Raw genomic sequence first — 15,670 nt, forward strand, 5'->3', positions numbered from 1 at the left:
TTCATATATTTATTTCTTTTGTAAAATTTAACCAGAACATCCTTGAAGTTTCTAAGAATCAAATGGAATTTCAAATTATTCACAAAAATTCAAATATATCTTATGTGGTATCAGGATCTCATTATTTCTCTTGACACTCCACATAACACACACACACACACACACACACACACACACACACACATACACAAAGCACAAGCACTAAACAACAGTGTTTCTACCAAAGATGAGGAAAATAAATGATCCTGTGCTTATGCTTGCCCAAGAATTTTATCTTTTGTTCTTGCTACCGAGAAAATATTTACAAACTTAAAGGATCTAAAAGAGTTGCAGACTCTCCACCCAGCTTGGGAAGATAACACAACGATGGCAGAAGCCAGCCTGCTACCAGGCACTAAAGGTTCTGTTTTTGGAATTCTTAAGCACTATACTCCAGAGATGGTTTTAATTAATGGGAGAAAGTCAATTAATCCCACCATTCTTTCCATACAAACTAGAAATAAGCTACAAATTTGGTCAACAAAGAAAACCAAATGAGACAATGAAAAAGCCAATTTGAAATATCTAGCAAGTGGAACTGGATCACCATTTCAAAGAATAGCACATTAAAAAACCCTGAAGTACCATAAATGAACAGAGTCAAAGCCATTCTGCAGCATGATCTCCTATGAATATACTATGAGCCGGCCAGAGTGCTATCTAGAAACTGCCTCATAATCAGGCCCTTTCATTACTTAAAGTCCCCTAAATCATCTATTTTTAATTCCATTAGACATCAAGAGACAAATTGCTATTAGATTTCCACCCCTCGGTTCTGGGACCAGCCAAGTTGTGTTTGAATTCCATCTCTATGTACAAGTGACCTTAGCTGTGTGACTTAGAGCAAATCTGCTTCTCTTTGTATCTCAGTTTCCTATTGTGGAAAATAGGAAGAGTAACAAATGAGGGCCACTGTAGGACTGGATCAGTGTTTCAAGCCACACAACCCAAACTCGTGTGATACACACCAAAAGTGTATCTTTGCAGCTTGGTAGAGTAGTTAGGGGCATCTCTTTTATCTCTCTAATGAAGAATGGCTATAGAACTGTCTGAAAACTGCCTCAGAGTGCTACATGGTCAGGGGACTTCTGTTTGTTGATGGAGGCATTCACCCTACAGGGGTGCTGAGACCTTAAGACGCACTGAGTGAGTATTTGGGAGTGAATGAATGAAGCAAGAGCAACACCTTTCACTTGGGATATGCTCGCTGCACTTTCATTAATACTACTATTAGGATTATATTATCAGGTGCCAATATATTTTCAAGTCATAAAATGGCAAAGAACACACACAATTTATGATTGAACTAGGGTTCTGTGTCACCTTTCAAACACACACCATGTCCTTAGAGCCAATTGTGCCACACGGCTGTAAGACATGGAAGAGCATGCTTTGGGCTCATAATCTCTGATTGGTGCACTTTCAAAGATCCATGTTCCCATATCAAACTATTGTTTTAAACTCAACACAGAAAACAAAACCCAAAACTCCTCCCTCTTTTTAGTTTATAGCCATGACTGTGACTAGTTCTTCAGTTTGAGATAACTTTGGACAGTCTCTGAGTCCCTGGTAAAGACTCGGTGTTAATGTAGCAGGTGTGACAGCATTCACGCCACCTGAGGAATTTCACCCGTATCATGGGACTAGAATCACATGCTCTGCTGTCACTGGCTGGTGCCTGCACTCACCATCACCAATTTAAAAAACCAAACGCAAACATTGCAGCTCATTCATTAATCAAGGCTGAAGAACTCTACACTGACTTTTTCCTACCTAACAAAACATTTCAAACTAATTATGCTTATGTTGGGAGGGAAGCATAATTAACCTACTCATGTCAGGGGATATGCGTGATACAAATTACTCACAACTAAAGATTACTCATTACTAAAAATTACTGAAACTAAAAACAATCTGGGTTCACAATTTTCAAGACCAATGCCAATTCACGGTCTCCATTTAGGAAGGTTCACAAGCAAAGCTATGTGCAGATTACTCATCTTCTGTGCAAAAGGTGTGCAAAATGAACACAGGGCTTTGAAAGGAAGGGAGTCCCCCAAAATGAAAATTCCCTGTCAGCTGAACTCAAGAAGAAAGACGTCGGTGGGGTACAATGTTGAGATTACTACAACACGGGGGCTACAAACAGCCTCGTTTTCTAAAGAAAGAGATTTATGTCAAATATTTTACAACCTCTATTAGAAAGAGCATCTATTTCAGCCCCAGCAGGTATTTTTACAATGTGCTAAACCTACACTGAAATGTGCAAGCATCTTAAGGGCTCATTCTGGTTTTCTGGAAACGAAGCTTTCAGGAACCACTTGGCTTATTTTTACCACCAATTAAGTGGACCTCTGAGCACTGAGATAGGAGCTCAGGCACTAAAATATGCCCAAGACTATCAAATTAGCAGGCCTTTGTACTCTGCCTAGGTTGAGAAAACCAATTTGAACATTTGACTCAGGGAGTTGGTCAAGCCAGTTACAAAGAACTTTGATCCAAACTGTTTTCACCCATTTTCACACTGAACTGATCAAATGAATCTAATCACTGTGGTACTGTGCTTGCCTGCCCTCCCTGTAGTCCTCACACTCAAATGTGCAGAGCTGACTAAGAAGCTTTCTCTCACCCATGGAAATCTTGGAAGGAAAAACTGCAATAAACTATATAACCTTTGGGAAGACAGATAATTGAACAATCCAGACATAACTTAAATTTAAAATGAATGTCTCAACAACAATATTATTTGTTTCAATGAAAATCATACCAGTAGGCTTTGATTTTTTTTAATATCTAAAAAGGTTTTTTTTTTAAAAAATCAAATTTCTGATCATTATACTGAATAATGCACCATGACAGGAAAGTTTTCTCTTCAAAGCATAAGAGCACCAAGATTTACTTATAAAAGTGGGGGTTAGGGATGGGATAAGAATAAAAAGACCTTTAAAATTTAATTATATTATATGGAGGTGATTGGACTCAGAAAGACAAAAATCGCACATTGTCTCTCATATTTGAATCCTAATATATACATATAAATAAGAGCGTGTAAGTCAGTACAGGCTATGAAACCTCATAGACCAGGAGAGGGGAAGAAGAGGTTGAGGTAGGGATGGGGAAGGCTAACAGGACACAAGTCACATGAAAGCAGAAAGGAAGCTACTGGGGGTGGGAAGGTCCCGGGGGAGAAGAGGAGGAGGGATAACAAAAGCAAAGTTTGAGAAACAACATGCTTTGTATGCTGATTTCAAAAAATCAAACACAATGAAATGGCAAAACTAACTCCATTTTGTTCTAGCTGACTTTTGCTTTACCCTATGTTTTTGGGCAGCCATTTCCACTGCTGCTAGCCAGGCAGAACCTCTCAGCAGGCAGTTTCAGGGAGTACACTGTTTCTAAATTATTGGGAAACTTAGAAGCAGCCAGGCAGCAGTCCTTCCACCCAGCCTAACTGAAACTTACTTGTTAACTGAGAACCTCGTTGTTAACTGACCTGCCCCTGGTCTGGTGTAACTATGGTGATCTGATGTAACTATGGCTATTGGCTTTGCCACTGGCATGATATTAATTGTGGTTTTAAGCTCTGTAAATCCTGCCCTGCTTCTCCTCGGGGTTGAGAGCTCTTTAGGGGAATTAGCCCCCTCTCTGACCTCCAGCTATCAATAAAGGACTCCTAATTCAACCATCACTATGTGATGTTCCTCTGTGCATCTCGCTTGGTATTACCCAAAATAAATCAGACCCATGGTGAAAGTGCTATCTGGCAGTGATGCCCATGTGTGCTAGAAGCACATGCCCATTAGTATCATAGAATTTCTTGAAACACCAAAAACAATAGTACAGTTCCACTGGTGCACATTCCATGAAGATGTAAGAAGTCAGGGTTATATATTTAAGCTTGGCTTGGTGTCAAATAGCTCTGGAAGTGGAACCACTGAGATGACTGGACTAAGTAGGCGTTGAGGGTGTGTCTGGCAAGATCTTAGCCACAGCTTAAGCAAAGTGTATCATGTGAGAAACAGCTTATCATCACCAGGAACCACTCTAACTTAGAGGCCATGTAGATCAGAAAACTCCCTCTGTAGAGTTGGGGAGCCTTGTAGTAAGCAGAGTCACTAAAATAATAAATCCTCATTTTCTTCCTACATGCCACAATAGTCAAAGAATCTATCCCTATCCTGAAAGACTTCCTCTACTTATATACAACTGATCCTCTTTTAGAACAGGAATGAGCTGGCTGTGCTGGATCAAACCTGTAATCTCAACACCTGGGAGGTAGAAGTCAAGGTCTTCCTTGGGCTATGGAACAAGTTCAAGGCCAGCTTGTGCTACATAGGACCTTGTCTCAAAAAATAAAACAAACAAAAAAAAACCCCACAAGAAATGAGCATTTACTTCATTGAACATCATTTAAAATATGCAGTAAGATTTTTTTTTAAAGGAAAAGTCTTTATTCTCTAATTTTTATCACATTTTATAAAAATTTTATATGCATGTGCCACTGCATACATGTGGAAGTCAGAGGACAACTTGCAGGAGTCAATTCTCTCCTTCCACCATTGTGGGTTTGGGGACTGAACTCAGGAGTCAGACTTGGTGGCAGGTAGCATCTGCTGAGCCATCTTCACCAGCCCAGGACTTTATTTTCAGTAACAAAACAAACAAACCAAAAGAACCCAAGCAAATTTCAACAATCATGATTCCACCTTTTATCACAGAATTGCCTAATATATTAATGAGTACTTACTGAGCATTAATTGTATGCCAGGAAGTGTTCTAAACAGTTTAGATAAACTTTGCAAGTAAGCCTCATTCACAATAGAACTAGAGGGTAAAAAAGCCACCCTCTTATCACCCCTTTAACAGATCAATAGACAGAGCATGGAATAACACATCTTTCGGTAAAATACCCTACAAGGAACTAACAGCAAATTAGTATGCCTGTGTTTTCTTATTATGCCTGTGTTTTAGTATGCCTGTGTTTTAAAGGCTGCATGCTAACATGATTTGGAGTGTGATCCCATGTTCAGTCCTGCATACATATGCCTGGTCGTTTTATCTAGCCCCATCCTTTATCTTGTAGCCACCTATGGATATCAAAGAGCATCTGGGTAGAGAACAAAGCCCTCAAGGTCATGCTAAATGCTCATAGCAGCATTCACCCCCAAACCCTTGCTTCCCCATAATTCATTATCCTATTCTTCCTCTAACCCTTCAGTACATACATAGAGCTAACTTTTTCCTCTCCTGTTTCAAGGCCAATAATGGAAGACCAGGTTGAGAATGAGACAGTTCAAAGTGATTTATAAACATACTGCTTAGAAGCTCACCAAATGGGGAAGGAATTGAATTAAACAAGGTCATGACAGGTTATAGGAAACCAATCCTATTATTCACGAACAACAGTAAACAACAAATTCTCCAAGAACAACAAAGGCCTTCTCTGCTATGCTGGGTGATTAAAAAGAAAAGAAAAAACCAAATTATATGCTCGTTTAACAGTGAAAGTCAAAAGTAATCCTTTTCCAATTAGATTTCAAGGTCAGCCATGCTCTTCAATGGCTCAGTCCTGTACCTCAGTTGTCTTCATCTTTGCAATCCTTCAAGTGCTGCAACAAGCTCAGGGCTATTACCTCACTGAGCAATGCCAGTTTTCTCAAAACGAAAGCATGCTGAGGCCTCATTTAATTTTTCAGAATATGGACAGGGATGGCATGTTTTTTAATACTGTGAGAAAATGCTGAAAGGGACAGCACAGAGTTCTGCAGCTTACAGACGCAGATGTTTCCTCCAACACAGAAGCTGGAACACGCAACTCTCAATCATTCTCTCTGATGGAGGGGAGAAGAAGTACAGATAATCTGAAGGGTTAAATAATCAGCTTTTGAAAGCATACCTTCCTTCGCACGTGAATAAAGGTGCATTTGGAGCTAGATACTTCACTCTAAGCTGTCTTAAATCCCCATGAAACCGCTGGGGTTTTGGAAAGGCTAAGAAGAGACGGTTTCTTTCCATCCTTCCTTCCCCTCTCCTCCTCCCTTCCCCTCTTCACTCCTTCCTTTATTCTTCTCTTCCCTTTCTTCGTGCCAGTTTTTCCTGGGAAGGCAGTCTGGGAAAGAAACAGAGCCCCATCTCCTTAGTCCTTCTAAGGACACAGGATGCTCAGGTGCTAGCCATCCAAGGTGAGAGGTAGGTGGCTGGCAATCTATGGAAGATGCTCAGAGTGCTTCATAAGGAGAAAGCTCATCGTTTCTCCTTCATTGAATCTACTACTGTGTGTTTGCCAGGTAATCAGGCTTCACCTCCAATTTGACTCTCAGTTTTCCTTCATATCATGCATCACAGTTTAAAGTTATTTATTTGGGTGCATGTTTAATTGTCTGTCGGCATCACTTTGCTTTCCTCTAGCACACTCCCTACGCTCATGTCAAATGTTGGTGAATGAAAGCATAAAATAGAAAGAATAAAGACTTTCAGCAAACCTGACAATAAGAATTTGTAAGGTGCATGCCAATCTATAGATCTGAGAGAGTGGACAGCACCATGAGAAAAATCATGACAGATCCCTGCTATGCACAGATTAACTTAAATACAGGCATAATGGTCAACACTCAGTCATCTCTTTTGTTACCAGTGAGGATATGACTACCTAATTCCAAGGCTGGAATCTATTCATTATAAACTGGAAGCTCAAATCCAGGCCATTAGCTTTTAATCACAAAGGAATACAGAATACGAACTTTAATGCTAAAAACACTAAAGTGACAAGCTCTGCATAATGTAGCTGGACTAAGAAAAATTAAAACTGTCATTTAATGGGGTCTGCTTACAGAATATTACAGAATTTTATCTGTTTGCCTGAGTGTCTTTTACCGGCTCTGAAAGTATCTTTTTAAATCAGAAATTAGGAGCTAGAGTTCCACCAAGTCTATAATGTAACACTGACAAGAAAATGAGGCGTTCCTCACCAATAGTGTCTAAATTCAAGCCCTGAGTCATCCCTCGCTCATCTTCACAATAAGATGAGCTGTCTTATGCTAAGGAAAGCAGGTACAAGAAGGCGCCTTCTCAATCATTTATTCCTCCTCCTTAATTATGAAACAGGTATGAGAATTCAGGAGCCATGAAATTAATTATTTTTTGAAAAACATTTTGTTCAATTATTCAGGGTAGAGAATAAATGATTAAATGCTACCGCGCCTCAAGTTTTACCAATTCTGATGAACATTTTCTGTTGATATTTGTACCTGGTCTAATCAGAATTTATCATGAAAGCAAAATATAGTCACCCAAGCCTCTGTATCCACAGGGTAGTGGTTCCAGGACTGTTATGGAGACCAAAATCTAAAGATGCACAAGTTTCTCATATAAAATGTCTCAGTATTTCCAAGTCACCTACAGGCATACTCCTGCACACTTCAACCATCTTGTGATTACTTATAATACCTCTACAATGTATGTTGTTAGGCTGTTTAGAAAATAGTGCTGGGCGCTAGAGAGATGGCTCAGTAGCTAAAAGCACTGGCTGCTCTTGCAGAGGACCCAGGTTCAATTCCCAGTACCCACATGGCAGTTAACAGCCATCTGTAACTCCAGTTCCAGGGGCTTTGATGCCCTCTTCTGGCCTCCTTGGGCACTGCACACACTTAATGCACTTATATACATGCAAAACACTCATTCACATAAAATACTAATAAAAAATATTTTTAAAAACCCAACAAAATAAAATATACTGCACACCTGAGAAGGGAAAGGGCTGGTCCGTCCAGGGGATCCGATGTCCTCTTCTGACCTCCACAAGCAGTGCATGACAAAGGTATACCTACCTACATGCAGGCTTATACTTATATACATAAAATGCAGGCTTACACTTATATACATAAAATAAAAATAATAAATAATTTTTTTAAGAAGAAAGAAAACAGTGCCAGGAAAATGTCTGTACATCTTGAATGAAGACAGAATACTTTTCCACGTATCTTTGATCCTTGGTTAGCAGAATCCATGAAGGCCAAGCCCTCTATCTGTGGGATGTTAACTGGGCCCTTCAACATCCAAGAAGATCTAAATACTCAGGTTCTTACTCAGCAAAGCACTCCTAAATTGAGGCACAGTTTCTGCAGAGCAGCAGTACTGTGTTTTGCCCTTCATATTTTGTGTAATAATTACGTATTTGACAGCAGTTTTTTCATATAACTTTCTGAAACCACCATGTCTATATACTTACTGTGCCACCAGGACAGGAGAACTGAATAAAGAATTCTGCCATTATTGTCTGTACAAATAGGCTGAAGTTTGTGCTTAAAGCATCCCTACTTATCCCACATATCCTTTGTCTTGTTTCTTTTATACACTGCAGTCTCCTGTTAATCCATTTTCTTAACCCAGCATTCCCTGGTCACACTCACATTAAACTTAAGCAAATGCATGTCTGAGCCTATGTTCTTTCTCCTACTGACTGTGTACACTTAGTTAGAAATGTTACACTTTATTAAACAGTGGGAATATAGACAAGGCTTTACTTCATTTCAGTAATATTATTATATCCCTATCTCTAACACATTGTCTACTTTTACACCATAATAATCTATGTGACGATTACAAGTCAGTAATCTAAACTTAGTGTATAGAGTGGTTCTTACCAGAGAGCAATACTCATCTAAAGCTAATATTTGCTCATATATCACAGACTGAACCTGTCAGCCCAGAGGGCTTACCTTCTTCCTCCTCCTTCTCTTCTTCTTCTCTTTGGCTGCTTGGGCCTGCTTGTGCTCCCAAACCAGGTTGGTCAGATTGGCCACATACTCATCAGTCTGTTGCAAAAGGTAAGCTAAGCGCCTGTCTTTCTTTTGATCAATCAGTTTCCTATAGCCCTCTTCATCTTCAGCCTGTTAAGGAAGAAGAGAATTATGACAGTTCAATGCATGAACACCCACAGCTTCATTTCATACCCCTCTCTCCTTTCCACAATCTGAACTTGGTGGTGACTGGGGCCAAAAAACTGAGCCAAGGGTGTACAAGCTGTCATATGGAGTTTGGATCTAGGTAGACAGAGAGACACCCAACACCTTGGGCCCTCTCAGCAAAATTAGTGCACAAAGCCCACTGTGTACCTGGTGTGATCAAGCACTTGATGTGAGCTCTTTGCTCTCCTGTGTTTAACTGTACAAAATTAATGTTAAACATCGATAAGTCACCATCTCAAGTTTATTTTTAACCATGTATTTTGTAAATATTAAAATATGCTTAAAAGTAGAGAGAACACTGGAGGCTGGAGAGCTGGTTCAGTGGTAAAGTGCACTGGCTGCTCTTGCAGAGGACTCACGTTCAGTTCCAAGCACCCACATGGTGGCCAATAACCATCCATAACTCCAGTTCCAGGGGATCCTTTTCTGGCCTCTGCAGGCACTGCACAACACAGATGTGCTTATATACATGCAGATAAATCACTCAAACACATAATAAAAAATAAATAAATAAAAATTTTTATGTAGAGGGCATGGTACAGTGTTCACATAATTAGGACCAAGCATTGAACATGTTATGGTATTTCACTGTTATTGATCTACAGGCTCCTTCCTACAACCTCAAACTGGATTATCCTGAAAGATATTCTAGACATTATTATCCCTTCATTCATAAATATTTCAGTAAGAAAGAATCAAGAGAGTTCTTAAATGATTTCTTAGTGACAATTACTTTTTTTGCATTAGAAAGATTGTTGATAGGAAAGGTCAAACTTTGTCAGAGATCTGCACTGAGTACGGGCCTAAGTGACTGGAGACAAGTCATTTAGCACCTGAAATCTGGTACTACTAAGCAATAAAACAGATACAATCATTTCCACCTGCACCTCCCATTAAGCAACATTATGAGGTTAAATGGAATAAAACCCTCATGTGCTCTGAGCCATTTTCAGAGAAATCCTTTTTAGACATACCAATAAAAGAGCACTCCAAAATATTTCTATGTGATGCCTGGATTAGAGGAGCAAGCTGTACAATCTCTAAAGCAGCAGCTCAATCCACAGAGGCTTGGGGACTTCAGCTGTAGGGTGTCACTCCAGCGTTTGCCCGAGTGACAGCAGCTTCATCACTCAGCCTAGCTGCTGTCTGTTCCGTGAATGAGCATGAACCTCAAATGCTATTATAACTCTAATTGCTTTTGGCTATGGTTGATCTCACTTGAAGAAAGAGTGATAAAAAAGTTCAGTTTCTCCATTATCTGTATATTCCATCATTTAATTGCAAAAATTAATGATTTGCAAGTGCCTAATCATTGGTGTCAAATCAATCTGTTACTGAAGTTCTAATACAGTTTTACTTCAGTTGAATCAGACAAATTTGACTGCTGACTGCTCCAATTACTATAAAATAGTCTCCCTCGCTAGGAAGAAATCTCTTCCACAGTCCTTCCCCTCCCAGAAATGGGAAGGGAGGCAGAAGATGGTGAGATTTTAGAATACCTCAAACAGTGTTTACTGTCTGGACCCTCTCCCCCTCATGAAATTAATGAAAAAAAAATCCAGCTGGAATCCCAGTAAAGAAGGTCATGTCTTGGGATTTTCAGGGACATATTTATAGGCAGGGGTTGGTCCTCACCCCCTCAAGAATAGAATCCAGGACCAGCCTTAGTTGCTTACTACTTGTACAATTATTTACTTTTCTCAAGTAAGTCCATGCTGTGCTTTATCAAATTCCAGAAATAAATAGTCAATAAAACTGAATACTCAAGCCAATGATATAAACCTACCTGCTCTGTGTTTATATACCCATGAAAAACTGTATAAATGTAATGATCCCAAATAGCTTTTGAGCCAACAGAGCTGCCACAAAAAAGTTTCAAATTGACTTAAAATCATTTTTTACAGGGTTAGAGAATAATAATTAGTAAAATGATAAGTGCAAAGGGAGGTGTAGGGGAGAGAGAGGTGGGGAGGAGAGAAACAGAGAATTTTAGATTCAAACACACGATTTTATGAGTTATTCATTAAAAAAAACTCTCGGTCACTCATCTCAAAGACATCATATTTTAAAAAATATTTAAATGGATGGAACTGGTAAAAGAAAGGAGCCAGGAGCTCCTCCCAAGCCCATGTGACCCCTGAGGAACAGATCCTCAGATGACCTTAAGTGTAAAAATAAATTGATTTATTTGGGACAACTGTATGGTCTTAAACACCCAAAAGGAAAGTATACTTTATACTTTAAGGGGTCAATATAATTTAAGAGTCCATGTGTATAGCTAAAGGCTACATAACAGGAAACAATGACAGACAGGAGATACCTTCCTTTGAATTGTTCAAATCTTGGTCTCCAATAGTGTAGTGCCCACCTCTAGCTAAGGGAGACAACCAGCTATTGTTATAAAATCATGGATAAATTTGTTTTCTCCCCCTATCTAGAAGCCTTTGAAGGAACTGACATTGATTCTAACCACTCCAACAGCTATCAAAACATCTGAAAGCAAATCCTGAATCCATCACTCTAGAGTACAGCCTCAGAAGACAAAAGAAAAATAAGGAAGAGCCCAATAGAGGAATGCTTTTGGAAGCCCTTGTCAAGAAATTCCAATTGGATCTCATATGAACATTTGAAAATTGCCCTGTTCTGACTTTTTTCTAGTTCCCTGTCTAGAACTTGCAATACTAATTACTCTTGCCTTTACTTCTCCTTCACATCTCCTATTCACCAGTCAAGGACTTTCTTTTCCCCCTACAGGTAAGAGTTATGCAATTTGGAAGTCTTTTAGATAGACCCACTGAAGGGGTACCCCAATTGCCTCACCCTGTGTCCCTGTTCAAGCATGGAAGAAACCAGAGTGGTCTGCGTCCCAATTCCCTATTGGCAATTTGGGTAACCTCTTCAGAGGATGGTGTGATAAGAACAGGAGGTAGGAATTGGCTAGGCAGTTAGGGTAAAAAGACCCAAAGAAAAGTAGCCATTTTCTTGGCTAATAGTCAAAATGTCCTTGGGACTCTTAGCAACATACTCCGTTCCAAAGGCCAAAAATTTCAAAAGTATTTGGGAGCTTGTATCTAATCCTTAAAAGATTTTAGGGTTACCTCTTCAGAGGAGGGAATGTTAAGAGTAGCCAAAAGCCCCATAAAAATAAATAAATGAAAGAAAAAGAAAAGAAAAAGAAAAATGTGATGGGGAGATATGGGAAATGTTAGAAGGGAGGGAGTGGGCATGGATTTGATCAAAATACCTTATAGGCATGTATGAAATTCTCAATAAAGTTTTTGTAAAAGTTAAAAAATATATATATATATATAAATATTTATTATTTTTGTATGTATGAGGGTATTGCCTGAATGTGTGTAAGTGTACCCGTGTCATGCAATGCTGGAGGAAATCAGAAGAGGGTGCCTGATCCCCTGGAACTGGAGTTACAGGCAGTTGTTAGCTGCCATGTGGGTACTGTGAGCCAAACTCAGGTTCTCTGCAAGAACACCCAGTGCTCTTAACCACTGAACCACCTCTCTAGCCCCAAGACATCATTTAAAAAAAATTTTATTTTATGTGTTATGAGTGCTATGCCTGCATGTATGTAAGTGCACCCATATCCTGTAGTGCCTGTGGAGGACATAAAAGGACATCAGATCCCCTGGAACTGGAGTTACAAATAATTGTTAGCTGTCACATGGGTGCAGGGATTCAAACAGAAGTTTTCTGCAAGAACAGTCAGTGCTCTTAAACCGTGTCATCTCTCCAGCCCCAATGTCATTTTTTTTTTTCTTTTTTTGGTCTTTTGGAGACAGGGTCTCTCTGTAGCCCCAGCTGTCCTGGAACTCACTATGTAGACCAGGCTGGCCTTGAACTCACAGAGATCCGCCTGCCTCTGCCTCCTGAGTGCTGGGATTAAAGGTATGCACCACCACGCCCGGCCCAAGGTCTTATTTTTAAAGGAATTCCTTTTGCCATTCTTCCAGATGTAGAAGAACTACAAATACAGCACCTACTTTTCTTTGAGATGCTATACAATGTGGATGATGATGGTGCCCTAGGGCACAGAACTACCACCCTCCTCAAGTACAATCCTGGATTATTAGGTGCACTGTGTAGAAAAGACAAAATGTTGCCATTCCACCACAGACACTAAGTATATTTGATAAGCAGATTTCCCTATTTTCTCTCACTGCCCTATGTCACATTCTCAGTCCAGAAAAATGCAAGCCAAGCACCTTCCCAGCCTTGCATGGGACCCTTACCATCAACCTCCTCATTCTCTCCTTCTCAATCCGCTCCGTTTCCTTCTTTTGCTCCCTTTCGGTGTTGGCATGCCAAGTTGCCACTGCTTTGGAAAGCTTCTGGATTTTCCCAGCCACAGACCGATGGTATTCCTTAAAATCTTTTGCATGTTGCAAAATGCTATTCAGGTATTCCTAAAGGATTCGCAAGAAGGAGAAAAGGATACTTCAGATCCACTTCCCACTGTCCCATGGGTATCAGCACAATCCAAAAAGACCCAATATACATGTGACATTCAAAGACTACAATCTAGTTGGTGATAAAGGCCCTAGTGTGTCTCTGCAGTTAAGGTTATGGGCTATGGGGCTAGTAAGAGAAAAGGCCTCCTTATCTGTGTGGTTATAAGAGCCTAAGAGAGTCTGTCTTCACCTCAAGGGTGTGGTCATCTGAAATGGAAAAGATTAAAGACTGAGACCAACCTACAAAATATCAAATGAAAAACTGGCGGTACCCTGTTCCATCACCCTGAAATACACGTAAAGGACTTGGGCATTTCCAGTGAAAACCACATTTCTTCTCTTCTAAGTTAAATTTAGAATTGTGATGCAAAATAAGTTTATTCAAAGTTAAAATTGCCACGCCTGTCCAAACTCACTTTTTACATAAAGGAGGGCAGTGGGCATCCAATTTACATTAAAATCCACTATTTTTTTTTTCAAAATGAAACTAAGTTGGGTACTATATTAAGCACAGTAGAATAAATAATTGTGACACAAAATTAAATTCTGCATGAATATATTTCTAAGATTCTATAAAGGAGTGTTTTAAAATATTTGCCCCTGTGACTTCCAACCAGGTTCTTCAAAGAGCACAGGGTCCCAAATTTATATCTGTTATAAAGATAACTTTCTGCTGTCTCCTGTTCTTTGCCAAATTATTTCTCTCCAGGATTTTGCTCAAGAAAACCCACTCATACCACCTAGTCAGCAGCTTCCTGTAAAGTTATGAATATGATACCTGTTATGGACTGCAGATGTCCCCCAGTTCACATGCTAATACCTTTTCCCCTAGTATGACAGCATTAGGATGGGAGGAGCTCAAGGATGGGATTGGTTCTCTTGTTCTCCTCCTGTTGTGTGATGACACAGGAAGTTAGCCATCTAAAACCCAGAAGAGGGCCTTACCAGAAGGTAGCCAGTCTAGCATCCTGGCTTGGCCTCCAAATCTCTGAGAAATAAATTCCTGTTGCTAAACCACCCATTCTATGGTATTTTCTTAGATCAGCCTCACCTGATAACACTTGACTAGAATTCAAGAAAGCTGGGTCCTCACTCTAACCCTGCTACTGACCTTGGGCTGGTGGTCACTGCTTATCTGTCTTGGCTTAAGTTTCCCATCTTAAAATGATGTGGCTGCACTATGTAAACTCCAAGCAACCTTTCTGTTCTGTTCTATGATGCCCTTACTTTGCAAACATTCCCACCCTGTCCACAACCCCACTGGACACCTCTGACCAGGCACGGGTACACAAAGCCCTGGGTCTAAGGACCTGGTGTTTCTGCCTCCGCTTCCTCTCCTGCTCAATCTTCTGCTGCTTCTCCAGCTTCTCTGTCATGCGCGCCTCTCGCAGAGTCTGGCGCTTGCTCCGCTTGTACGCTTTGGAGTTGAGGGCTGTCTCAAGAGTGGTGTCCCTTCGCATGCAGGCCACCACCTCTTGTCTCAGCTGTCAGGGAGAGAGCAGTTAGAAAGTCTCCCAAACAGAAGTCAGATTCTCAGCCCTGATCTCTTCCAGTTTCCACAATTAATAAACTGTGTCAAACATTTATTAATTCCTATTATAAAGTTACCTCTAAGAAGTAAAAGGAACTTGAAGAACTTTTTTTCCCTCATCTTTTGAAATTTACTCTGAAATCTAGTCTTACAAACCCTTAGCCAAGTAGCACCCAGCTACCTCATGCCCTTCTACCATAAAACAACCAAAAAGCTAAATTTATACTCAAGTTCACAGACAATAGTAAGGGAGGTGGCCTTGTGATTGCAGTCAGAATCTTCAGTAGGCCAAATTGTGCAATTCAACACTTCTAAACTACTTTTACTCATTAATAATTCATTTTGTGTGTCCTATACTTTAGCAACACAAACCCATTTGACTGACAAACACTCTTCATCCCCACTGGCTTAGACACTGACAGTCTTTGTACTGGGGGACCCACACCTTTTGGCAAAACTCAGCCAAAGGAAATTAGTTGTACTTCATTCCACCAGACTCCTACTGATTTAGAAACCAGAAAACAAGTCACTATACCAGATTTTAATACATGACTACCAAAAGCAAGAGAGTAAATTCACTGATTAGTCAACATGCGAATCTGATGTGTCCAAGTGCCTCCAAGTTAGTTTTTGATGAATAATTAGGGTATAAGACACTGTTGTTTGTG

General features: G+C 40.0%; 1 protein-coding gene across 1 annotated transcript in view; it reads right to left on the bottom strand.

Annotated features, from left to right (window-relative positions):
- The window catches only part of Smarca2 (SWI/SNF related, matrix associated, actin dependent regulator of chromatin, subfamily a, member 2), a 184,032-nt gene that overhangs the window by 126,619 nt on the left and 41,743 nt on the right, over positions 1 to 15,670 (bottom strand). The window contains exons 7-9 of the mRNA XM_029567641.1: positions 14,782 to 14,955; positions 13,253 to 13,426; positions 8,757 to 8,927 (exon numbers count right to left, since the gene is read on the bottom strand). Coding sequence (XP_029423501.1) covers positions 8,757 to 8,927; positions 13,253 to 13,426; positions 14,782 to 14,955 — 519 coding nt within the window. The remainder of the gene's footprint in view (positions 1 to 8,756; positions 8,928 to 13,252; positions 13,427 to 14,781; positions 14,956 to 15,670) is intronic.

This window comes from Nannospalax galili, unplaced genomic scaffold, assembly GCF_000622305.1.
Source record: "Nannospalax galili isolate Female #2095 unplaced genomic scaffold, S.galili_v1.0 scaffold241, whole genome shotgun sequence".
NCBI classification, from domain to species: domain Eukaryota; kingdom Metazoa; phylum Chordata; class Mammalia; order Rodentia; family Spalacidae; genus Nannospalax; species Nannospalax galili.